The sequence below is a fragment of the Salvelinus alpinus genome, chromosome 22, assembly GCF_045679555.1.
Source record: "Salvelinus alpinus chromosome 22, SLU_Salpinus.1, whole genome shotgun sequence".
Taxonomy (NCBI): Eukaryota; Metazoa; Chordata; class Actinopteri; order Salmoniformes; family Salmonidae; genus Salvelinus; species Salvelinus alpinus.
The window spans coordinates 27,150,476-27,177,417 of NC_092107.1; the positions used below are offsets into that span (position 1 = coordinate 27,150,476).

The 26,942-nt window shown below is 41.9% G+C and overlaps 1 protein-coding gene across 2 annotated transcripts in view; it reads left to right on the forward strand.

Moving 5' to 3' along the window:
- Positions 1-733: 733 nt before the first annotated feature.
- The window catches only part of LOC139549334 (AP-2 complex subunit mu), a 53,916-nt gene continuing 27,707 nt past the window's right edge, over positions 734-26,942 (forward strand). For both annotated transcript variants that reach the window (XM_071359725.1, XM_071359726.1), the window contains exons 1-2: positions 734-909; positions 23,685-23,796. In XM_071359725.1, coding sequence (XP_071215826.1) covers positions 23,723-23,796 — 74 coding nt within the window. In that variant the 5' untranslated portion in view covers positions 734-909; positions 23,685-23,722. The remainder of the gene's footprint in view (positions 910-23,684; positions 23,797-26,942) is intronic.

The following is a 26,942-nucleotide window of genomic DNA, read 5'->3' on the forward strand; positions in this document are numbered from 1 at the left end:
GCATGTGACTAATAACATTTGATTTGATTTCATTACCAGGTTATGATGAGGTCTTAAATCAGCAATATGTAACTTGTAGGGCGACCCGACCAAATTCATATAGACAAGTGAGTTTTAGAGTCTAAGAAGTGGTAGATCTGTTCTATGTGCGCTATTTCTATGCTTCCCGTTCTTACATTTCAGTTTAGTGTCTTTTACTTTTTGTACACCACTTTCAAACAGCTAAAAATACAATATTTTTGGTTATGGAAAACATATTTCACAGCAGTTAAGATGGTACAATGATTCTCTACACAGTGACTGCTTGTTTTGTCACATAAACTGAAATTAGGCTAACTATTAGAATTTTAACAACCAGGAAATGGCGGACCGATTTCTGAATATTGTATCTTTAACTATGAACAGTAGGCTTCATAATATAGCACATAGTATAGTGGGCAGAATTATGACCAGATGCAGAGAGGTTACAATTATGACAAACTGGTAGTATGGTAGTTAGAAAAAAACGTAATATTCTGGTCAATAAAAATACATTAAAAAAACGTCATTTTTCAACCAGGTTTTTCCCATTGGGCCTGATTTAGTTTTATATAATACACCATTTAAATAAAAATGTGTGGTTTATTCCACCAAACTAAATGTATATACCAGTCTTGATAATTCTTGACAGCAAAATACTACCGTTTTAATATATAAATCCAGCAGTGCTAGCTAGTAGTGGTGGGTGTTCTCACTTCCCAAAGCCGCGTCAGAGTCAGCTGACAGAGAGGCTCTTTGAAGCGGTCGACATCTTGAATTGGAATAAGAAAGTGAAATAAAAACCTTGATCTTAACCATACTGTTTAAAAAGTATTGCTTTCAGGACACGTAGCAAAGTCTTGTGATCTAAACGGGCCTGTGCATCTTCAGGTGAGTTCGAGGGAGACCGGTGGGAACAGTAGCAATGCAGTACAATTTGACCGAGACGAGAGCGAACTAGTCGTGACAACCTTGCAGTATCTTGATAGCTAACTATGCTAGCTAACATACACATTTCGAATGCAAGCAAGTTGATTATAAAAGGCCATTTGAAACCAAGAACAGTGTTGTGTTCAGTGATTTTGAAAAAGGGACATGGTTATGGGAATGCACAATAGGACAGAATACCTGAACGGTGATAGCTACAAAATTGATAGCTAGTTTTCGGTGATAAGCTAACGTTAGGAAATTTTCCGGTCAAGCAGATGTCTAGCTGTAGTAACGTTGGCTAGCTAATTTCAAAACCTCTTACGTTAGCTGACATTAGCAAACTAGGTACATTGGTTTGCTGAATCCCCATCCGAATCGACTTAATAACGATATTATAACTCGTATTTCATGTGTCAGCGCCCTTTGGCACTAATGATGTTCACAGGCCATTGCAATGTCAAGTTGTCAAAATGGACACAAAACCAAATGCCTTGAAAGTAGTTACTATGGTTGACGTTAACTGCTAGGCTATTCTAGAACGCTGAAGACATGTTGATTGATGCATGAAATTAGTAGTTTAATAGGATTTGTGTTGATCCAGTTTGAATGGATGAATCATTACATTTGATTTGTCACATGCGCCGAATACAACAGTTTACTTACGAGGTCTTTGCCAACAATGCAGACTTAAAAATGAAGAAAATTAGCAAATTATACTGAACAAAAATATACATGGAACAATTTCACTGAGTTACAGTTCATATAAGGAAATCAGTCAATTGGAATAAAATCATTAGGCCCTAATCAATGGATTTCTCATGACTGGGAATACAGGTATGCATCTGTTGGTCACAGATAAAAAAAAATAAAAAGAGGGAGAGGCGTGGATCAGAAAACCAGTCAGTATCTCGTGTGACCAGTGGCGATTTTAGCATGTAAATCTTGATGGGGCAAACTCATATTTTTTTTTAGATGCATGCCAGCAAAGACACTACACAACACTAAACAATACATTAATTGCACAATATCAGCGACAAGCGGTGCCCACAGACTGTTAGGGCCTTCATAAAGCGGTCCCAACAGTAGAGCTTTCTTTTCAGCACCATGGAGTGAATCCTTACCACTGCTACACCTGGCTGTCAGCAGAGCCTTGTCTGGCAATGCAACAATTCATCAGCTTTGTTTACTGCCTTTAAAAAAAAAAAAAATGCTGATATGGCTGACTTTCTTAAACAAATGTGGTTTCTACTGACAATTGAGATGTACAAACTATGGCATAAGGGAACGATGAGCGGATAAGAGGCATTCCGTAATTTCGATTAAGACATTCATGAGCGAGCTAAGACGGACGTAGTCAATATAACTATGTTTTCAGCACTTTTGAAATGTACAGCGACAGAATGCAGAACATGGGCTGCTCTTACAGTATTTTCCCTGTACACCAAGTCAGAACCGTAGGATAAATAAATGGGACATATAAGCGAACAATGAAACCTCTTACAATATTAGATGATGACATTTCTCAAAAACAGGAGTCAGGAGTCAGAACAGTAACGTTAGGCGAAATTAAGAGGTGAAAATATACCAAATTATTAGGGCGAGGCACATGTGCTACTAACAGCTTACTACACAACATATACTTAGTATTACTTTCTTAACTACAGTATACATATCTCCCTTGCATATTACATAATTTATGCAGCAGCATACGAGACATTTTTGGACTCCCCTTGGCTTGTGATGTGCTCACTTAAACATGAAGGTGGCGCGCAGGTCCTTTGTGGGCACATTTTGTCATCAAACTTTGTCATCAAAGTCTGTCATTCTCTGGACTTATGGTGGGAACTTAGAAAAAAACACAGCCACTCCACTGAATAGCAGGCTAGTGGTTGCTTTGCAATTCTGATCCCTTCTAAATGACTCATTGTTGAATTTACGGTTTCCAACTTGTTGTGTTATCTTTATGTACAATGGCCGATGAGCACCGATACGTTTTATCTATAATTTCTCTTCATTAATTATCTTCATATGACAAGGATAAAAAAGGATTTGCCAGTAGATTGTCGACTTGATTCATGATGATGACTGCTAGCTAAGGCTTTGAAAGTAAGATGTTGACATGATCAGTCCAATCAAAACTACTGTACATATAACGTGATTTGATGTAATTTTATCTGTGGCCAATGACCTTGAGTCTTCTTGGAAGGGCACTTGTAATATAACTCTATGGCAGGACCCAAAGGGCTGACATTTTGGATGTCTACACTTACTAAGGACTTAAACTTGGCGATGACGTAGTGTCCCCATGAGTGACAGAACACTGAGCCCATTACGGCGCAATGCTCCTGTTTTCTGCTGACTCGCCCCACCACCACAGAAAGCAAGGCTGAAACACCTGCATTTTGTAGCTGCCTTATTCAAGAAAACAAAAAAAGAGACCGTGTGCATGCGGCTTTATTAACTCAATTATATATATATTTACAAACTGATATGTGACATGCAAAGATAGCCTGCAGAGTTCTGTATTACTTTCCAAGTCTGTACCCAAACAATTCGAGCTTCTACTTCTAAAAATTCACCTTTCCAGAAACAAGTCTCTCACTGTTGCCGCTTGCTATAGACCTCCCTCTGCCCCCAGCTGTGCCCTCGATACCATATGTGAATTGATTGCCCCCCATCTATCTTCTGAGCTCGTGCTACTAGGTGACCTAAACTGGGACATGCTTAACACCCCGGCCATCCTACAATCTAAGCTTGATGCCCTCAATCTCACACAAATTATCAATGAACCTACCAGGTACAACTCCAAATCCATAAACACGGGCACCCTCATAGATGTCATCCTAACTAACTCGCCCTCCAAATACACCTCTGCTGTTTTCAATCAAGATCTCAGCGATCACTGCCTCATTGCCTGCATCCGTAATGGGTCTGTGACCAAACGACCACCATCTTCTCATGTTTCAGCATGATAATGCACAACCCTGTTTCGCAAGGATCTGAACACAATTCCTGAAAATGTACCAGTTCTTCCATGGCCTGCACACTCACAAGACATGTCACCCATTGAGCATGTTTGGGATGCTATGGATCGATGTGTACGGCAGCATGTTCCAGTTCCCTCCAACATCCAGGAACTTCACACAGCCATTGAAGAGGAGTGGGACAACATGCCACAGGCCACAATCAACAGCCTGATCAACTCTACGCGAAGGAGCAGGAGGATGGCCTGAGGCAAATGATGGTCACACCATATACTGACGGGTTTTCTGATCTATGCCACTACTTTAAATATATATATATATTTTTTACTTCTTTCGGATCATTGGGAAGCTAGCGTCCCACCTCGACAACATCCGGTGAAATTGCAGAGCGCGAAATTCAAATAACAAAAGTAGTAACAATAAACATTCATAAAAATACAAGTGTTATACAACATTCTTTAGCTTAGAATCATGGTAATCGAACCGCTTTGTCCAATTTACAATAGGCTTTACGGCGAAAGCATAGCATTTGATCGTCTGAGGACAGTGCCTCACCCACTTCCTGCATTAACAAGAATTCATAACCTGCACAGGTGTCACACAACTCAAAAATAGCGATAAAATAAATCACTTGCCTTTGAAGATCTTCATCTTTTTGCAATCCATAAGGTCCCAGTTACACAATGAATGGTCGTTTTGTTCGATAAAGTCCTTCTTTATATCCCAAAAATGTCATATTATTTGGCGCGTTTGATTCAGAAATCCACCTGTTCCAACTTACCCAACTGCCTACAAAGGAATCCACACCTGTTCCAACTTACCCAACTGCCTACAAAGGAATCTAAAAAGTTACCTGTAAACTTCGTCCAAACAATTCAAACAACGTTTATAATCCAACCTCCGGTACCCTAATATGTAAATAATTGCTAAAATGTAATATACGGTGTTCAATACCGGAGAAAAAGAACGAGGAGCGCGCACTCATTCACGCGTGCCAAAAGACTAGATTCCTTCTGAGGGACACTTCGAAAGAATACGAATACTTCTTCATTTTTCAAAAAACAAGCATGAAACAATTTCTAAAGACTGTTGACATCTAGTGGAAGCCATAGGAATGCAATCTGGGTCCTAATTATTATACTTTCCCATAGAAAAGCATTGAAAAGTCTAATGACCTCAACAACAACAAAATTCCTGGATGGATTGTCCTCAGGGTTTCGCCTGCCAAATCAGTTCTGTTATACTCACAGACATTATTTTAACAGTTTTAGAAACTTTAGAGTGTTTTCTATCCAATGCTACCATGCATATGCATATCCTACCTTCTGGGCCTGAGTAACAGGCAGTTTACTTTGGGCACCTCAGTCATCCAAACTTCCGAATCCTGCCCCCTAGCCTTAAAAAGTAAAGTTATCTGTATCCAACAGAGGCATATCTGTATTCCCAGTCATGTGAAATCCATAGATTAGGGACAAATTAATTTTTCAATTTACACATTTCCTTATGAACTGTTATATTTGAAATTGTTGCATATTGCATTTTGTTTTTGTTAAGTGTATTTGTTGTCACTCATTAAGCATCCTAAGTATTGTAATATTTTTTTGTGGTCCACTTAAAAGATTAATGTATATCATGAGTTTTCCTATTGCCACTATACTTTTTTTTCACTGTAATTTTATATCTTGAGATTTTAGAGTACTCTGAAAATATGTTTAGCCAAGTGGGCATTGAGTTTTCAATATTGGTCAGGAATATCAAAAAATCATCTGCAAATAAGTTGTTCACCAATACTGATACCTGTTACGTTTGGGTCCTGTCTAATTCTTTCTGCAAGCCGTTCAATTGCCAGTGCAAACAGGGGGGGGGATAGGAGACATCCCTGTCTTGTGCCCCTTTTCTAAAGCAATGTCATCAGATAATGTATTATCTGTGTATATTTTTGCTTTAGGACATTTTATAATATTTTTATTAAATATATTTCAACTGGAAAGTTAAACTTACAAAGTTTTGAATTGAAATCCATTCAAGCCGGTCAAGCCTTTTCGGCATCAACAGACAATATTGATGAATCTCTATATACAGTTGAAGTCGGAAGTTTACGTACACTTATGCTGGAGTCATTAAAACTCGTTTTTCAACCACTCCACAAATGTCTTGTTAAACAAACTACAGTTTTGGCAAGTCAGTTAGGACATCTACTTTGTGCAAGACACAAGTAATTTTTCCAACAATTGTTTACAGACAGATTATTTCACTTATAATTCACTGTATCACAATTCCAGTGGGTCGGAAGTTTACATACACGAAGTTGACTGTGCCTTTAAACAGCTTGGACAATTCCAGAAAATGATGTCATGGCTTTAGAAGCTTCTGATAGGCTAATTGACATAATTTGATTCAATTGGAGGTGTACCTGTGGATGTATTTGGATGTGGATGTATTTCAAGGCCTACCTTCAAACTCAGTGCCTCTTTGCTTGACATCATGGGGAAATCAGCCAAGACCTCAGAATCTTTTTTTCGACCTCCACAAGTCTGGTTTATCCTTGGGAGCAATTTCCAAACGCCTGAAGGTACCACGTTCATCTTTACAAACAATAGTACGCAAGTATAAACACGATGGGACCACGCATGTCTCCTAGAGATGAACGTACTTGAAAAGCGCAAATCAATCCCAGGACAACAGCAAGGACCTTGTGAAGATGCTGGAGGAAACGGGTACAAAAGTATCTATATCCACAGTAAAATGAGTCCTATATCAACATAACCTGAAAGGCCGCTCAGCAAGGAAGAAGCAACTGCTACAAAACCGCCATAAAAAAGCCAGACTACGGTTTGCAACTGCAACTGCACACATAGATTGTACTTTTTGGAGAAATGTCCTCCGGTCTGATGAAACCAAAATAGAACTGTTTGGCCATAATGACCATCGTTATGTTTGGATGAAAAAGGGGGAAGCTTGCAAGCCGAAGAACACCATCCCAACCGTGAAGCACGGGGTGGCAGCATCATGTTGTGGGGGTGCTTTGCTGCAGGAGGGACTGGTGCCCTTCACAAAATAGGAGGGATAATTATGTGAATATATTGAAGCAACATCTCAAGACATCAGTCAGGAAGTTAAAGCTTGGTCGCAAATGGGTATGGACCCCAAGCATACTTCCAAAGTTGTGGCAAAATGGCTTAAGGACAACAAAGTCAAGGTATTGGAGTGGCCATCACAAAGCCTTGACCTCAATTCTATAGAAAATTGTTGGCAGAACTGAACAGGCATGTGCGAGCAAGGAGGCCTACAAGCCTGACTCAGTTCCACCAGCTCTGACAGGAGGAATGGGCCAAAATTCACCCAACTTATTGTGGGAAGCTTGTGGAAGGCTACCAGAAACGTTTGACCCAAGTTAAACAATTTAAAGGCAATGCTACCAAATACTAATTGAGTGTATGAAAACTTCTGACCCACTGGGAATGTGATGAAAGAAATATAAGCTGAAATAAATCATTCTCTCTACTATTATTCTGACATTTCACATTCTTAAAATAAAGTAGTAATCCTAACTGACCTAAAACAGGGAATTTTTACTAGGATTAAATGTCAGGAATTGTGAAAAACTGAGTGTCAATGTATTTGTAAACAGGTGTATGTAAACTTCCGACTTCAACTGTAGGTATGCACCTGAGCTTTGACATCGGTTTTGCATATCGGTGTTAAACTAGAGTTGGGCCAATACAGATGTTGGCATTTTTAGCTAAAATCGGCCGATTTTGATATGTTCACAGATATATCATGCATCCCTAGTCATTAGGTATATGGTTTCCAAAGTGGCAGCCTGCATTCAAAATCTGATACATTTGGGAATGAATTTTTGGATCAATTAAAATTACCTCGTTGTCTGCAAGCCGAGAATACAGCCTGTAAACTGTAAACAAGTCTGTAAACAATTGTTGGAATAATTACCTGTGTCACGCATGAAGTAGGTGTCCTCTCTGACTTGCCAAAACTATAGTTTGTTAACAAGAAATTTGTGGAGTGGTTGAAAAACAAGTTTTAATGACTCCAGCCTAGGTGTATGTAATCTTCCGACTTCAACTGTATATAACTTAGGTACATGACGTAATGACGGCAGGTAAAATGTTGCGCTACACGTGCAACACAGCATTCCTAACCTAGACCACAATGTCTGCTGTGTGGATTAGAGGTCGACCGATTATGATTTTTCAACGCCGATACCGATTATTGGAGGACCAAAAAAAGCCGATACCGATTAATCGGACGATTTTTATTTATTTTTTATTATTTTTTATTTTTTAATGAATTTGTTTATTTGTAATAATGACAATTACAACAATACTGAATGAGCACTTTTATTTTAACTTAATATAATACATCAATCAAATCAATTTAGCCTCAAATAAAGAATGAAACATGTTCAATTTGGTTTAAATAATGCAAAAACAAGGTGTTGGAGAAGAAAGTAAAAGTGCAATATGTGCCATGTAAAAAAGCTAACGTTTAAGTTCCTTGCTCAGAACATGAGAACATATGTAAGCTTGGTGGTTCCTTTTAACACGAGTCTTCAATATTCCCAGGTAAGAAGTTTTAGGTTGTAGTTATTATAGGAATTTTAGGACTATTTCTCTCCATACCATTTGTATTTCATATACCTTTGACTATTGGATGTTCTTATAGGCACTTTAGTATTGCCAATGTAACAGTATAGCTTCCGTCCCTACCTGGGCTCGAACCAGGAACACATTGACAACAGCCACCCTCGAAGCATCGTTACCCATCGCTCCACAAAAGCCGCGGCCCTTGCAGAGCAAGGGGAACAACTACTCCAAGTCTCAGAGCGAGTGACGTTTGAAATGCTATTAGCGCGCACCCCGCTAACTAGCTAGCCATCTTACATCGGTTACACCAGCCTAATCTCGGGAGTTCATAAACAGCGCAACAGCTTGAAGCATTGCGAAGTGCTGCTGGCAAACGCACGAAAGTGCTGTTTGAATGAATGCTTACGAGCCTGCAGCTGCTCAGTCAGACTGCTCTATCAAATATCATTATAACATAATAACACACAGAAATGGTCAAATCCGGAAACTATCATTTAGAAAATTAAATGTTTATTCTTTCAGTGAAATACGGAACCGTTCCGTATTTTATCTAACGGATGGCATCCCTAAGTCTAAATATTGCTGTTACATAACATCAATGTTATGTCATAATTATGTACAATTCTGGCAAATTAATTACGGCCTTTGTTAGGAATAAATGGACTTCACACAGTTCGCAACGAGCCAGGCGGCCCAAACTGCTGCATATACCCTGACTGCTTGCACGGAACGCAAGAGAAGTGACAATTTCCCTAGTTATAAGAAATTCATGTTAGCAGGCAATATTAACTAAATGTGCAGGTTTAAAAATATATACTTGTGTATTGATTTTAAAGAAAGGCATTGATGTTTATGGTTAGGTACATTGGTGCAACGACAGTGCTTTTTTTGCAAATGCGCTTGTTAAATCATCACCCGTTTGTCGAAGTAGGCTGTGATTCAATGAGAAATGAACAGGCACCGCATCGATTATATGCAACGCAGGACACACTAGATAAACTAGTAATATCATCAACCATGTGTAGTTAACTAATGATTATGTTAAGATTGATTGTTTTTTATAAGATAAGTTTAATGCTAGCTAGCAACTTACCTTGGCTTCTTGCTGCCCTCGCGTAACAGGTAGTCAGCCTGCCATGCAGGCTCCTTGTGGAGTGCAATGTAAGGCAGGTGGTTAGAGCGTTGGACTAGTAACCGGAAGTTTGCAAAAACAAATCCCCGAGCTGACAAGGTAAAAATCTGTTGTTCTGCCACTGAACAAGGCAGTTAACCCACCGTTCCTAGGCCGTCATTGAAAATAAGAATGTGTTCTTAACTGACTTGCCTAGTTAAATAAAGGTGTAAAAAAAAAATATATATATGTTTTAAATCGGTGTCCAAAAATACCGATTACCGATTGTTATGAAAACTTGAAATCGTCCCTAATTAATCGGCCATTCCAATTAATCGGTCAACCTCTAGTGTGGATTGAGCAGTCAACAAGTCGAGCAGTCATTTGAAAGAGTAAGAAAAAGTCAGCGAGACAACTCAGTCCAAATCCATTAACGCCAAAATAATGGAATTCATTGCCCTTGACAATCAACCGTTCTCTGTCGTGGGTAATGTTGGCTTTCGCGACTGGTTGAGCACCGGTACACCCTACCAAGTGCGCTATTTTTCAGATGTTGCCCTACCGGAGTTACACAGTAATAGCGTCACTGCTATTAGCTTCACGGCATACTATGGAACGCCGTTTGGGTCTTTGCCAAAATAAGATGCACGTCAAATAACACTATTTGACAATAGCACTATTTGACGCGTTAAATAAGCTTTTAATTTGACGCGTCAAATAACACAGTTCTATTATAGAATGCTGTGTGTTCTGAATTTGTACGTGCAAGCCAAGCGCCACAACTACAATCAGTAGCACTGTCAAAGCTGTACAAAAAAGTCTGCAAACACCGGCGACGAACGATGTTTACAATAATAAAGCATTATTTTTTCCACCTCAACTTCTGGGGTAGCTAGCTAGCTTTAGCTTGTTACCTAGCAAGGACCAATACAACCAGCCTGAAAACAATGACCAGTAGAAACTGCAGTCATTTTCATTATTCTTAGCAATGATTTAGGAATCCTTGTAAGTGTTGTTGTTTGCCTATTGAAATTGAACTTCATGAAAATAAATAGCTAGCCAGCTACTTAACCCTGTTGCCCAAAACTAACGTTATAAGCAGCCAGCTAGCTTCATCTGGCTAGTGAGGCTCGGCCGGACCGGGTTATGTGTTGTGAAGCTAGCCACAATAAGGATTAGGCACAATAGTGGGATTTGAGGTTTGCCTTCAAAATAAAAGCACCTATTTGAAAGTGATGCAGAGGTTACAATTGGTGGAATCATACCATATTTAGACTAGATCATGTTAAACAAGGTTGGAATGTGAAGCAATTAAATGGGGTATCAGTCTACTCGGTGACACCCACAGAACACAATTTTGAAGAGTTTACGCAAATATTAGCGTTGTAGCTCTTATCGCGGGACTGTGGCTGTGAAATCACCTCCCCAGTCAGCCAATTGTGTGTATTGACATTGATATTGCACTGTATAGCTTTACCTAAGGATTGGGGATCAATGAAATGGGCTATCAGTCTACTCAATACACAATATATTTTTTCCCAACGTCCTCCTCAGAGTTATTAGACTCCAAAACAGCCACGCAGTATTGTTTTTCCTCGTGAATAGTGTTCAATACACATAGGTTGACAATAAATGTTGCTCAATTCACAATTGTTTCAGAGTCCTACAGTAAGAGCTATGACGCTAATGTTCTCTGGGTGTCACTGAGTAGACTGATACCCCATGTCATTGATCCACAATCGGTAGGTAACGCTGTACAGTGAAATTTGTATGCCCCCAATGCAATTCTAAAGTATAATACATCCAGTGTGATTTCAACAGATTTTTGTCAAATTAACAAATTATTGTCTTTTGTTGATTTGTAAGTCGCTCTGGATAAGAGCGTCTGCTAAATGACTTAAATGTAAATATAACATTCCAACCTCATTTAGCATGATCTATTCAATTATGGCATAATTCTACTATTTATATTAATTTGCATCACTGTCATTTGCATACTTTTATTTTGAAGGCCAACCGCGAAGTCCACTATTGTGGCTAATCCTTATTGTGGCTACCGACCATCATTAATCAAATAAGAACTGTCTTATAAATTAGGGTTATTTTAGATGATGACACCTAATCAATATGTAATAACTATTACAAAAATGTATGAACGTGTTAAATTATTATGTGACGTGCAGTCATATTCAGGTCCTGACACGCAAAGACCCAAGTGGTGTTCCACAGAAATCCTGGTTGAGAATGAAACAAATGAACAACGAAACAGCACAGCAAGTAAGTGAAAGAAATAGGTTTTGATTATGTTTTACTGTTAATGGGGACATACGTAAATGCCAACAAAATGTATTTTTGGTGTGTGTGTGTAACCTTTTATTTAACTTCTCAAGTCAGTTAAGAACAAATTCATATTTACGATGACGATCTACCCTGGCCAAACCCGGACGACACTGGGCCAATTGTGCGCCGCCCTATGGGACTCCCATTCACGGCCGGATGTGATACAGCCTGGATTCGAACCAGGGACTGTAGTTACGCCTCTTGCACTGAGATGCAGTGCCTTAGACCGCTGCGTCCAATTTGTTTGTGTTAACTATACTAGAATGTACTAGAATGCTTAAAAGGCAGCTAAAATGTTAAATATCGGTTATCGGTATCGGGGTTTTTTGTCAAGGAAAATATTGGATATCGGTATCGGACATTTTTTTTTATATCGGTGCATCACTACTAATGACCCTTATATTATTTTCAGCAATGACTGAAGATGTGTTCCATTCTTTCTAGCTTTATTTAAAGAGATAATCCACTAGGTTTGGGCGGTATCCAGAGATTTATGGTATTACCGGCATAGCAAACAAGTAGGTGCGAAAAACGCAAGAATTGCCCATTGGTACTCTAGTACCAGAATGCTAACAAAATTAGCACAAGTAATAGCGAAATCACATAGATTCTGTTAGCTAAATGCTTATGAGCGAAAACAAAGTAATTGCAGACCGGCAAATCCAGCTCAAAGTTATACAAGCATAAAAGTAAAGATAAGTTAACAGAAAATGACTCAAGTGAAAGTCACCCAATAAAGTACTAGTAAAAGTCTAAAAGTATTAGGTTTTAAATATATTTAAGTACCAAAAGTAAATGTAATTGATAAAATGTACTTAAGTATCAAAAGTAAAAGTGTAAATAATTTCAAATTCCTTATATTAAGCAAACCAGATGGCACCATTTTCTTGTTAAAAAAAAAGTTTTCAAAAATAAAAATAGTAAAGTACAGATACCAAAAAAAATGACTTAAATAGTACTTTCAAATATTTTACTTAAGTACTTTACACCACTGCTCAAGATCATTTCCACACTGCCACGTAGGGCTGCACAATATGGGCAAATAATCTAGGACTTATTTTTAACCATATGTTGCAATTGCGATTTTACTTGCGAATTAGTGCAAAACTGTTGGAATCATGGAAATAGAATGACTATTCTAATTCTATAGTTAGAATATAATAGTGGGCACTTTTAATACAGTGTTGTTTGAGATGACCACGAATTAAAATGCCAGTGAGGAGTTATTGTGACAGGGTAGGAACTAAAGTGTTGATAAGTGTTTCCTAGGTGACCCTATAAGCTTTGGCTACATTGCATGTTTACTCTTAGCTACTTCATGTAGCTAACATATTATTGCTTTGCATATTCCTCTTTGATTTAGACGATACTGTTGCACAAACAACATACTGATTTAGGTCTATACCATCACTGGTATTATCAGGCTGTATTAGCTAGCTACGTTTGCTCTTACTCAGTACATTTATTAGCTAGCTATTAGCATTAGCGGCTAACAATTAGCATCTCACAAGATTTAGGGCAACTTGCTAAGAAAAGACAAACTAGCTGTTTTGCTGATGTAAGAAACACAAACTAATAGTGTCATTATAGAACGCAAGTGGATTTATATGAAGAAGCAAAGGGAAAACAGCATTGTTGTCATCAACATTGTTGCATGTGCTGCTTTGACCATGAAAACTCGTGGTTGAGGAACATCAAATGTGCTCCTTGAGTGACAGGGGGCGTGGCTAGGTCTGTGTGGAAAGTGGTGTAGAGAAAAGAGATGACTCAAGTAGTGAAGTAAACTATAAAAATTGACATTACACATTGCGTATCACATTTAACAAACCAAATATTAAAATACCGGTATAGAAGGTAAAGTAAAAACCGGTCCCTGCATCAATACTGGGATATCATAGAATACGGTATACCGCCCAGCCCATACAAGTGTAACCTCATCACCTCATGTGCGCCGGACAACAGCCCTCACCGCACAACAGAGGCTGCCAATAGATATAGAATGCCATGGACTCACCAGCTCTCGCTTTCTTCCATTGTGCTTTTTACAAACAAACATATGACTGGCTCAGCTGTTCTGGGGAACTACAGTAAACTTCAGAATGTGACAGGTGAAATTAAAAGCAGATTGTGTTATCTCCTAACATATTTCACAAGTTGACTGAAGGTATTAACTTAAAAAAGTAGCTACAAATATTCACATTTATTGAACAAATTCAAAGAAATAGTGTTGACGGTATTGAAATACCATCCTCTGGCTTTTTCCAAATACCCTGGTATACGGTATACCACCCAAGCCTATAGTCCACCCTAGAAATGAAACGTGACATGCTATGTCATGATAAGGTTCTCGTCATTGGAGATGGGGGATAACAAATTCACATTTCATAATGCTTTTAGTGCTTTTTCCTTGAAGTATCATCACACAACGCGATTTTCTCTTCTCGGTTCGTCCTCCTGTGTATTGCTGTGGGAATAGGTTGTTTCCATAGCAACGCCCACTCACAAGGGACACACGAGACTACCACGTTGAACATGGTGAAATTGTACACCTACAGCTAACTAGCTACTTCACGCTGATACTGACTTTGGTATTGTGTGTAGCTCAGTCTGCTTGCTTTTTTGACCAGGGAGAGATTACATTTTATTTGTCACGTGCTTCTTAGACAACGGGGGTAGACTAACAGTGAAATGCTTACTTACTGGTCCATTTCTAACAATGTAGAGTTAAAGATACGATTACATTTTTTAAAATAAAAAAATATAAATAGTGACGAGGAAATCATACACAGTAAATAAGAAATTCAAATAATGAGTAAAAATAACATGACTATATACAGGGACAACTAGTACCGACTCTATGTGCAAGATACGAGGTAATTGAAGTAACTATATATTGTCCACTTAGCTGCAACAGATTTACACGTTGCTCCCTATTTTAATATAACGACATAATTAAACATTTGTTTACAACAGTTTTCTCACATATTCGCGGTACTGAACACTGTACATTATAGGAATTTGTGGTGTTGGGTGGATTATTCCTTTTTTTGGGCGATTCTTTTTTTTGTTGTTGTACTTTTTACCCCTTTTTTCTCCCCAATTTCGTGATATCCAATTGGTAGTTGTCCTATCGCTGCAACTCCCGTACGGACTCGGGAGAGGCGAAGGTCGAGAGCCAAGGACATCCCGGCTGGTCAAACCCTCCCCTAACCCGGACTATGCTGGGCCAATTCTGCGCCACTTCATGGGTCTCCCGGTCGCGGCCGGCCGTGACACAGCCCGGGATCAAACCCCGGTCTGTAGTGACGCCTCTAGCACTGCGGTGCAGTGCCTTTAATCCCTTGTAAATTATGGGGAGTGGAAAGTGCCAAAATTGAAGTGAATCTTGAAGGTTAGTAAATATCCCACTGAGCTAAAGCCTGGGCATTAGCCCTAGGAGCTAACACCATTCTTCAGATCTAAAGGCAAGGTTATTCCTACTCATTACACTAGTGTCAACAAATCACCTCTGTTACATTGAAAACTGTTGTTGGTGTTTCCTTATTTACAACTCTACAACTCAGCCTAAAGTGTCCCCACTTGCACTGCAAAATAGCCAGCTTTTCGGTGGTGCGACTGCGTTAGACGCTTCAAGAGGGCAGTCACGTGTGTTTTCGAGGCAGAGGTCCTGGGTTTGAGCCTCTGTATGAGCCGAATCGAGCGGAAGCGGTACTCTAAGCCAGCAGTGTGACATTCTTTACATAATGTCACACACACATACATATGTACCAGCTCTTTACACAAGCTTGACTGTGTCTGGCTGGCCACATGCCAACTGTTTCACTATTATTGTTGCCCTTCTATAGGGAGCAGAAGCGGACAGCCCACCCTGGTTGTCATCTTACAGTCTTTGCAGACTGTACGTAGGATTCAGTCTTTTACAGTTATCACGTCACACTGTGCGATGTTACCAAGTATGCATCTTTAGACATAGTTTTTACATAAACTTTGTCTGATCTCCAAATCAAATATGCTTCCCTTAAATAACACGATATAAAGTTTTGTTTAGAGTAATAAAAATCCCATCAGGCAGCCAAATTTCAGATGTGTCATGTAAACAAGATTTATTCGGGAAATCGTTCTTGCACAGCATGTAGGCTAAGCATTTAAACCAAACTATTATATTAATCTGACTATTCACAATAATTGTATTATTGTGTGCACACTCTGTGCCGGCCATTTCCTATTTGTCATTCACCAGGATCGGCTTAACACAATAAAGGCAAAACAGATCTGACACTGGTAGAACTTTGTCATAGCCTACGACCGTAGGTAGCGGTACTTAATCGGCAGACCTAGATCCGGTCACACTGAACGAGCCAAGACGTCTGACAATCGTTTACGTCCTAAGAATTTGCCTACCACGTGGAAATTGTCTAGGACAGCAAAATCGTGGCATTAGACGGCTAAAATCGTACAGTCTGCAAAGGCCTTTAGCCAGCTCTCTGCTCTAAAGCCCATAGACGTTTTGTCTGTTTATACAAGGATCTGTTGAAAGGTGTCTTGATTTTGCCGTTTTGTCAGTGCATTGACGATTAGCCTATCTGTCCGAGGCCTAGATGAGTCATCCAATCAAGCACAGCATTATTTTCTGCTTCCTATGCTTTGACCTTGAAGTGAGAGAGACCCAAGGCCAGATCTTGTGGAACACACAAACACTATTACGCTGACTTGCATATCTCAACCCTATCAGTCTGGCTTTTATGATGTTTGAATAGATATATGCGTCAAATTAGTTCTCTGGACCCTTGCAAGCTTTTGGATGTGTCCTTCTGAATATGGCAACTGAAGTTCAAATGAAATGGCAGATGTTTTTAATTCGTTAACAAATTTGCCTACACGACATCGCTCCTCTAAGTAGTGTTCATTAGGGCGCATAATGGTAAATGTTTTAAACTATTTGCACCAAAACACATGTATCAATCATTGGCTTTTTAGGTAGGACCCTCCCCGTTTGTCTGCTTTCTTCATTTTGGGACCTAATGAACACCACCCTGATTCCCCTCCTTGTTTTCTGTGTGTTAACTATAGTCATGTCTTTCCTGGAGCAGTAATCTGGTATAGGCCTATTTTATTTGGTCTTCCTGAGGAGTGGGAAGGAAGAGGGTTAGTTCATCCAGGGCTTTTCCTGTTGTGTATCATGCACTTTCTTAAACTATTCCGCCTTTCCTGCCTAGTAGAACCTAGATGAATGGAGTGGCTCTCTGTGCCTCTTTAGGCAGATATGTTATTTATTTCTGAATTCCTCCTGACCCAAGAAGATGTTTCTTAAAGAAGCCTTTTTCCCCCTCTGATTTTTTATATTGTTGTGCTGACTGCTGATCCCTTCTCTCTCTCTCTCTCTCTCTCTCTCTCTCTCTCTCTGTCTGTCTGTCTGTCTGTCTGTCTGTCTGTCTGTCTGTCTGTCTGTCTGTCTGTCTGTCTGTCTGTCTGTCTGTCTGTCTGTCTGTCTGTCTGTCTGTCTGTCTGTCTGTCTGTCTGTCTGTCTGTCTGTCTGTCTGTCTGTCTGTCTGTCTGTCTGTCTGTCTGTCTGTCTGTCTGTCTGTCTGTCTGTCTGTCTGTCTGTCTGTCTGTCTGTCTGTCTGTCTGTCTGTCTGTCTGTCTGTCTGTCTGTCCGTCCGTCCGTCCGTCCGTCCGTCCGTCCGTCCGTCCGTCCGTCCGTCCGTCCGTCCGTCCGTCCGTCCGTCCGTCCGTCCGTCCGTCCATCCATGCTGGGTGTTTTTGGAGTCTGAGTGTTTGGTGTGGAAAGCTCTATCCTAACTAACTTTCTTGATTCTTTTCTTTACATGTTATTTTCTATGGTGGAGGGTTAATGCAATATTTGTTTTTGGCGGTATCCAAAGTTTTTTTTTCAAAGTTAGGGTGGAAGAGGACAGAGTAACTTTCCTAGGGGTTGGAAGGTGTAGTGTGCGCAATGGCTTCTCAGCCTAGCGCGGAGGAGACGCTGTCGATACGGCATGGTTTCAGTTGTGTTCCTGAGAACGGAGTTAAGGTGGAGGAGGTTCTGCTCGCGGTCGGTGAACAGGTAGGAGCTGAGTTTATACATTCTGCTTCTAGAATGAACAAAGCTGTGGTTGTGTTCATGAAAAGGGCTAATTTGGTCGGTAGGCTAATTGCTAGCGGAATATTTGTAAGGGATGTGTTGGTGTCAATTTCACCTCTCTCTACCCCTTCAACAAGAGTTGTAGTGGCAAATTTGCCTCCGTTTATCACGGATGATCAAATTAGGAAAGAGCTGAGTCGTTTTGGTAAGTTTGCTAGCGGTTTCCGTGTACTGTCAGTAGGGTTTCAGGCAGATGCCGTTAAACGCGTTGTTTCGTTCCGGAGGCAAGTGTTTATGTTTCTGAACAATAATGAGCAACAGCTAAATGTGCATTTTAAAGTGAGGCATGGGGAGGGGCTCTGCAGGTTTTGCCAGCACAGATAGTCTACGGTGTTTTGAATGTGGGGATTTGGGGCACAAGAGCTTTGCGTGCCCACATAAAGGCCGTAGACAAGGTGAGGATACAAGCGCAAATGGGGGAAATCGAGGTCAAAATGCAGGGGGTAAGGAGATGCAGACAGCAGAGGCTGGGCCTAGTCAGTCTAGAGATGGTGGTGTAGATGAGGCTGGGCCTAGTCAGGCTAGAGATGGTAGGGTAGTGGAGGCTGGGTCTAGTCAGGCTAGAGATGGTGGAGAAGCAGAGGCTGGGTCTAGTCAGGCTAGAGATGGTGGGGAAGCACAGGCTGGGTCTAGTCAGGCTAGAGATGGTGGGGTAGCTGAGGCTGGGCCTAGTTATGCTATGGAGGGTGGTGTAGAGGGTGCTGGGTCTAGGCAGGCTATGGATGGTGGTATAGCAGAGGCTGAGTCTAGTCAAGCTATGGATGGTGGGGTAGCTGAGGCTGGCCCTAGTCATGCTATGGAGGGTGGTGTAGATGATGCTGGGCCGAGTCATGCTATGGAGGGTGGTGCAGATGATGCTGGGCCGAGTCATGCTATGGAGGGTGGTGTAGATGATACTGGGTCTAGTCAGGTTATTCTAGTGGATGAGGAGAGTATAGTGGGGAAGTGTAAGAGATTAGGGGGGGAGGAGGAGGGTGTCAAGAGGAAAAGGAAAAAGGGTGTGGACAAAGGCACCATGGAAATGTTGCCTGTTGCTGTGGGTGAGGCCCTAACCAGAGAGAAAGGGCAGGTGGTAAGGGTGGGAGATAGAGAAGAGGAGGAAAGTGAGTCTGAGGAAGAGGATGAGGAGTAATTTTTTTCAGACTCCTCTTCAATTGGCCCGGAGCTGACAGCCAGTCAACCAGAGGGGTCTAAGTACACGTTGAGAGAACTGACAAGGTTCCTGAATGAGACTAAGGGGAAAAAAGTTAATCTTGAGGCTTTTTTTCCTGATTCTAGAAAGTTTGTAAGATCAGTACAACATGCTATGAGAAATGAGGGGCATGGTGTCCTCTCACCCAAGAAACGGTTTAGGTTGAGGAAGTGGGTCACAACAGTGCGTAAAGGTTTACCTTCAGACACTGTTTAAATGTTTAATTTCTTACTGACACTGGGGCTTTTTGAGCTTTCCTATTGGTCTATTTCTCTGCTGGCTTTTCTCCCACTTCTTATGGAGACTCTTCGGGTAGGCTCGCTCAATATAAATGGCGCCAGAGATGCGGGAAAGAGGAGTGTGTTGGGTGAATATGTAAAACAAAAGAAAGTACAGGTGTTGTTTCTGCAGGAGACGCATAGTGATTTGGTGAAGTGTGTTGAGCCATGGGACAAATCTTAGTGCAGGGGTGGCAGTCCTTTTTGTACCGGGTCTGGCTGTAAAAATTTGCTCCTCAAAGGAGGTGTGTAGGGGCAGGTTGCTTGTTGTTAAAGCAGAAATTAACAACATGGGTTTTGTCTTTATAAATGTGTATGCGCCTAACACAGGGAGAGAAAGAGGGGTTCTATTTGGGAGTCTTAGACAGGAACTCTCACAAGTAGCGCCTGAGGAGACGCTGGTGATCGGAGGTGACTGGAACTGTACAATGGATTTTACAAAAGACAGAAATGGGGAAGAGCCTCATTCAGTGTCAGTGGGAGTGTTAAGGGACATCTTTAATCAGTTTGACCTAGTGGATGTTTGGAGAACTAAACATCCAAACACAAGACAGTATACGTGGGTGAAGGTTTTTGGGGCTAGGGTGAGTGCAGCTCGACTTGATCGTTTTTACATGTCCAGGAATCAGAGCAATAGGCTGCTGGGTGCTACCATTCTCCCAGTGGGGTTTTCGGATCACCACATAACCATGGCTCGGCTGTCTATTTCACCAGGGCCCCGGCAGGCATCTTATTGGAAGTTCAATGTAAAGCTCTTACAAGATGCCACTTTTTGCTCAGGTTTCCAGACTTTTTGGGAAAGATGGGGGCAGCGAAGAGAGGAGTATGAGTCTCTGAGTCAATGGTGGGATGTGGGGAAAGTGCAAATTCGGCTTTTCTGTCAACAGTACACAGCTCTCTCATCCTCAGAGGCTAGGAGAGTATTGGGGGAACTAGAGCGGTGTATTAGTGAGATGGAGGTAGAGATGGTGGGGCAAGGCAATGTAGGCCTCCAGGCTAACTTAGCCGAATTACGTAGGGACCTGGGTAGTTTTTTCCAGGTTAAAGCAAAGGGAGCACTTGTAAGAGCTAGGTTCTCCATGCTCAAGGAGATGGATGCTCCCAGCTCCTTCTTCTTTGGTTTGGAAAGACAGAGCAGTGAAGCCAAGGGTATGCATTGTCTACGGCTGTCTGATGGGCGGGTGACCTCTGTGGTGGGGGAGATGCGGGAGCGGACTGTGGAGTTTTATACTGAATTGTATAGGGCAGAAATGTGTGATCCTATGTGTGCTCAGGTCTTGTTCGCAGGACTCCCTAAGCTCTCTCGGGCACAGAGGGATGAAATGGACATTCCTCTGTTGTCACATGAACTGGCAGAGGCCGTAACCCAGATGTCCCCCGGTCGTGCACCCGGGGTCGATGGACTTCCAGTGGAGTTTTACAAAAAATTCTGGGGAACTATTGGACAGGATTTCTTTTGCGTGTTGCGTGAATGCGTCGAGGTAGGAGAGTTGCCGATGAGCTGCCGTCGGGCGGCTCTGACTCTCCTGCCCAAAAAAGGGGACTTGTGTGAACTTAAGAACTGGAGGCCTGTGGCATTACTCTGTGCGGACTATAAGATATTTGCCAAGGTCCTCTCTAACAGACTGAAGTCCCATCTGGACTCTATAATACACAAGGACCAGACATATTGTGTACCGGGACGCTCGATCACGGACAACTTGTTCTTGATTAGGGACATGTTGGACTTGTCGAGAGGTTCTAATGTGAACTTTGGACTGGTCTCTTTAGATCAAGAGAAGGCTTTTGATAGAGTGGATCATGAGTATCTGTTTAATGTGATGTTTGGGTTTGGGAAGAGCTTTGTGAACTGTGTGAAGCTGTTGTATGCTGGGGCGTCATGTATGGTTAAGGTGGGAGGGGCGCTCAGTAGGCCTGTCTGGGTGAGACGGGGCATTAGACAAGGATGCCCTCTATCTGGGCAGCTGTACACACTAGCCATTGAGCCTTTTTTTAGGACTGCTACGCAGGAGAATGCGGGGAGTGTGCTGGACAGGCATGGAGGTGGTGACAGGAATAGCAGTCTCAGCATATGCAGATGATGTTTCTGTGATGGTCAGGGATGGGCAAGATATGCAGGAACTAGAGACCAGTCTGAAGGTGTACGAGGGAGCTTCATCAGCTAAGGTAAACTGGGGAAAGAGCAAAGCTCTGTTATGTGGGGCATGGGGGGATAGGGCTCCTCCTCTGCTTCCAGGGGGTTTGCAGTGGGGTTGTGAAGGGCTTAAAGTGTTGGGGGTGTACCTGGGCTCGGAGAGGTGGCTCAGCAAGAACTGGGAGGGGCTGTCACAGGCAGTGGTGTCAAGACTGGCCAGGTGGAGGTGGCTCCTGTCCCAAGTGTCATATAGAGGGAGGGTGCTGATAATCAACAACCTGGTGGCATCTTCCTTGTGGCATAAACTGGCTGTCCTCAACCCTCCCGCCGGTCTGCTTGCAGACCTGCAACGCAAGCTGGTGGACTTCTTTTGGTCGGGACATCACTGGCTGAAGGCAGCAGTGTTGTACATGACCGTCCACGAAGGAGGACAGGGCCTGGTGGAACTGGAGAGCAGGATGGCTGCTTTCCGGCTAAAGGCGGTGCAGAGACTGCTGTACCATACTGATGTTGGCTGGAGGGAACCAGCATGCGCGCTGCTGAGGAGAGCTGGCGGATTAGGGTTGGACCGGCAGCTGTTCCTCATGAAGCTGGAGAGGCTGAGTACAGCAGGTCTCTCAGAGTTTTACTCTGCGGTGCTGAGGGCCTGGCAGCTGCTAAGGCCCACGCGAGAAGGGGGTGTGGAGCCTGGGCAGTGGGTGTGGGAGGAGCCTATTTTCCACAACCCAGCCATCCCTTTGAGATCGGTTCAGTCGGCCACCCTGCAGAGGCAACTGATGGCAGGGGGTTTACAAAGGCTAGGTGACCTGAGACTGCTGGGAGAGGAGGGGTGGAAAACCCCGGAGGTCTTGGCGCAACAAACAGGAATAACGTCTCTTAGGCTGCTGGAGAGATTCCTGGAGGAGGTCCAGGAGGCACTGTCTGAGCCGGTAAGGGGGGGTGTTTGAGAGGCCAAAGGGAGAGGGGCCACCAATGTTTCCGCCACTGCAGGTGACGGCAGAGACTGGAGACTGGCAAGGGGGTCTGGAGGACTTGTTAGATTTTAACACTCCGAGCCTGGGGGAGTTTGAGGGGGTGGGAGGTAAAGCCCTCTACAACCTCTGCGTTAAGGTTAGGAACATTAGAAGCCTAACAGGAGTGAAGGCACATCAGTGGCAGGGGGTATGTGGGGCGGAGAGTATGGTGGGTTTTAGATGGAGGGCGCTCTACAAACCCCCAGTACCAAAGAGGTCAGGGGACCTCCAGTGGATGGTTCTTCATGGAGCCCTGGCCACTAACAGCTGGTTGGCACGGGTTGATCCGGGAATTGGGCAGGGGTGTCCTTTCTGTCAAATGAAAGAAACTGTGATTCATGTGTTTTCTGTGTGCACCAGGTTAATGCCATTAATGTCTCTGTTGGAATGTCTGTGTGACAGGTTGGGGGTGGTTTTTGCTGTTGGGATGTTTATAATGGGATACAGGTATTCGAGTAAGGAGAAAGAAAAATGTGTTTTGTTGAATTTTCTGTTTGCTCAGGCAAAATTAGCTATTTGGCTAACAAGGAGAAACAGGGTCAAAGGTGGGGGGATAACAGACCCTTTACTACTGTTTAATGGGATGGTCTCTGCGTGCCTTAGGGTTGAGTTTGAGTTCTATAAACTGATCAAATGTGTGGAGATGTTTGAGGAGATATGGTGTGTTGGGGGGGCTGTCTGTATTGCTGGGGAAGATGTTTTGGATATACGGTTGTATTAGAGGGTATTGTTTTTGTGTATGGTGATGGTGGTTTGTATCATGTGGTAGATGGAAAGGTGAGTATGGTACATGTATGCAGTACAGGATATATTTTTGTTTTTTTATTTTAGGGGGGGGTGAGTTTTAAATGAAATGAGAATGTTTCAATAAAGAAAGACAAAAAGTCAAAAAAGTCTCTCTCTCTCTCTCTCTCTCTCTCTCTCTCTCTCATATGCAGTCATCCTCATGGCCTGTTATGACTGAGAGGCTGCCATCATGATTGGAGGATTGTTCATCTACAACCACAAGGGGGAGGTGCTGATCTCCCGCGTCTACCGCGATGACATAGGGTAAGTCCACAGAGTAGTGGAGCACGGTATACTGGAAACTTCAGTACTTTTTCAATATAAAAAAAACGGTTCGGTACTAGCATTTTTGTTACGTTCGGTACGTCTGTCAAGTGTGTCTCAGATGATTGAGAGAATCAAGTCTATTTATAAAAACAATTAACACTTATTTTACCAGGTAAGTTGACTGAGAACACATTCTCATATACAGCAACAACCTGGGGAGAAGAGGGGGGATGAATGGGCCAATTTGTAAACTGGGGATGATTAAGTGGCCATGATGCTATGAAGGCCAGATTGGGAATTCAATCCCGGTGTCCTGGCTAACACCCCTACTCTTACGATAAGTGCCATGGGATCTTTAGTTACCACAGAGAGTCAGAACACTTGTTTAACGTCCCATCCGAAAAGACGGCACCCTACACAGGGAAATGTCCCCAATCACTGCCCTGGGGCATTACCAGTTCCAGCAGCATCTGGTCTCCCATCCCCTTTATAGCGTGAGGGCAAAGTGCCTGCTCCTCTTAATCATTCATTGCTAGGCTGTGTGGGCTGCATTGTTAGCTCCCCACTCATGCTGCACAAACACTTGAATAATAGAAGATGTAGAAAAGTTGAAACTGTTAATTACTGTTCGCAAAACAATGTCCAATACAGGCTAGAACACTTTTACAATGCGAGACTATACTTGTGGCTTCCTGCTTTAATTGTAGGGTTACTTTCCTTGCTAGCTTACAGCTGAATTCACTAACCTAGTACATTGTTTGTGATAATTCAAAATATACTGATTTGCTAATTGTCACCAAAAACTTTATTAATAAACTTTTTCAAAAACTCATTCAGTTCTTCGTCTCCCTCACCTCCCGTCTGGTTTCCACTAGATTCCATAGCCAGATTCTGCCTTGTGAATGACGTCATTACTTTCTTAGAGACAGTGCAACATTTTATAAAAGAAGAGCTTGCTGCTTCTATGCAAATGTTGATCAGTACAATAAAATAATGTTCTCCTAGCAGTTGCCAATAAAATAAGTTCTAAATGGAAGGAAGGGATTGTTTGTCGTCCGTAGCCCCATGAAATCGGCTCAAACAAGCTCAATAACTCAATGCATGCACACACTCCTATTGAATAATATGCATTTACCTGTATTATGAATAGACCTAGGGAACATCTTGATTTACCCAGTTTATCAGTAGATACATCAAATCAAATAAATGACCATTATGTTATTTTGTAGTTAGATTGGTAAAAACAAAATCAAATTGATTGTATGATTGTATAATTGATTAATGTATGATAGTAATATAAACAAATAGTAAGAGAAGCTTAGGCCTAGCCCCAGAAAGATAGAGATAAGCCGGCAGCATGCTACGACACCGACAGGCATTTATTTATCCTTGTCAGATAGGCTACTGCGTCTGCTTTACAGATATAGGCGTACAGACAGAGGCTAATTCGTTCATTTTCTATCCAAATATATATTTTTAAAGATAAGCATTATATTGTTAGATTCTAGGAGTACCTCTGGTAGGCCTGAAAGGGTCTTCCTCACCTCAAGGCCCGGCAGTAGGGCTATAGCCTAATTATAGCCACACCACACAAATCCGTCACAAAAGTTTCAAACTTTATTCGGGTAAAATCAAAAGTAAGTCAAGTCCATTGTTTATAGGGACAATACAAGCAGACTATTATATTGCAGCAAACACAACATTACATATGGAACTTAATTTGGCAACAAAAAAAATGTCTCAACAGAATGGTTTAAAACAGGTTATACACTGAGTACAAAACATTAGGAACACCTTCCTAATATTGCGTTCCACCCGCTTTTGCCCTCAGGACAGCTTCAGGGCATGGACCCTACAAGGTGTTGAAATCATTCCACAGGGATGCTGGCCCATGTTGACTCCAATGCTTTCCACAGTTGTGTCAAGTTGGCTGGATGTCCTTTGAGTGGTGGACCATTCTTGATACACACGGGAAACTGTTGAGCGTAGAAAAACCTAGCAGCGTTGCAGTTCTTGACACACTCAAACCGGTGTGCCTGGCACCTACAGTGGTTCCTCCTTTAAAGGTTGCGAGCTTACACCGCGGGACTTAGAGGTATCCATCGTCACGGCTTCATTGCTCCAGACCACCGCAAGTGGGAGTTAGAGCACTCATTATGCATTTGGGTCACAAGGTTTTCATATGACCAATCATATCGAGTGGTTCCAATGACGAATTTGACGTTATGCCACCCGTCGCTGGTGACTTTCTTCAGCAAAGATGGCTGACAAAACATTACGGTGAAAGCAAATGTAAGTAATTATAACGTCATAACAAGTCAAGCAAAAATATGATTATGTTACTTAATGTAGAGACAAACGTTTGTGCATATTTTTTTGTCATAAAGTTAATTTACAAAAATCGCTATTTAGCAAGTTAGCTGACTAGCTAACATTAGCCAGCTGATGATGCAGCTAAAGTAACATACAGTTGAAGTCAGAAGTTTACATACACCTTAGCCAAATACATTTAAACTCAGTTTTTCACAGTTCCTGACGTTTAATCCTAGTAACTATTCCCTGTCTTAGGTCAGTTAGGATCGCCACTTTATTTTAAGAATGTAAAATGTCAGAATAATAGTAGAGAGAATGATTTGTTTCAGACTTTATTTATTTCATCGCATTCCCAGTGGGTCAGAAGTTTACATACACTCAATTAGTATTTGGTAGCATTGCCTTTAAATTGTTTAACTTGGGTCAAATGTTTCAGGTAGCCTTCCACAAGCTTCCCACAATAAGTTGGGTGAATTTTGGCCCTTTCCTCTTGACAGAGCTGGTGTAACTGAGTCAGGTTTGTAGGCCTCCTTGCTCGCTCACACTTTTTCAGTTCTGCCCAAACATTGTCTATAGGATTGAGGTCAGGGCTTTGTGATGGCCCCTCCAGTACCTTGACTTTGTTGTCCTTAAGCCATTTTGCCACAACTTTGGAAGTATGCTTGGGGTTATTGTCCATTTGGAAGACCCATTTACGACCAAGCTTTAACTTCCTGACTGATGTCTTGAGATGTTGCTTCAATATATCCACATCATTTTTCTTTCTCATGATGCCATCTATTTTGTGAAGTGCACCAGTCCCTCCTGCAGCAAAGCATCCCCACAACATG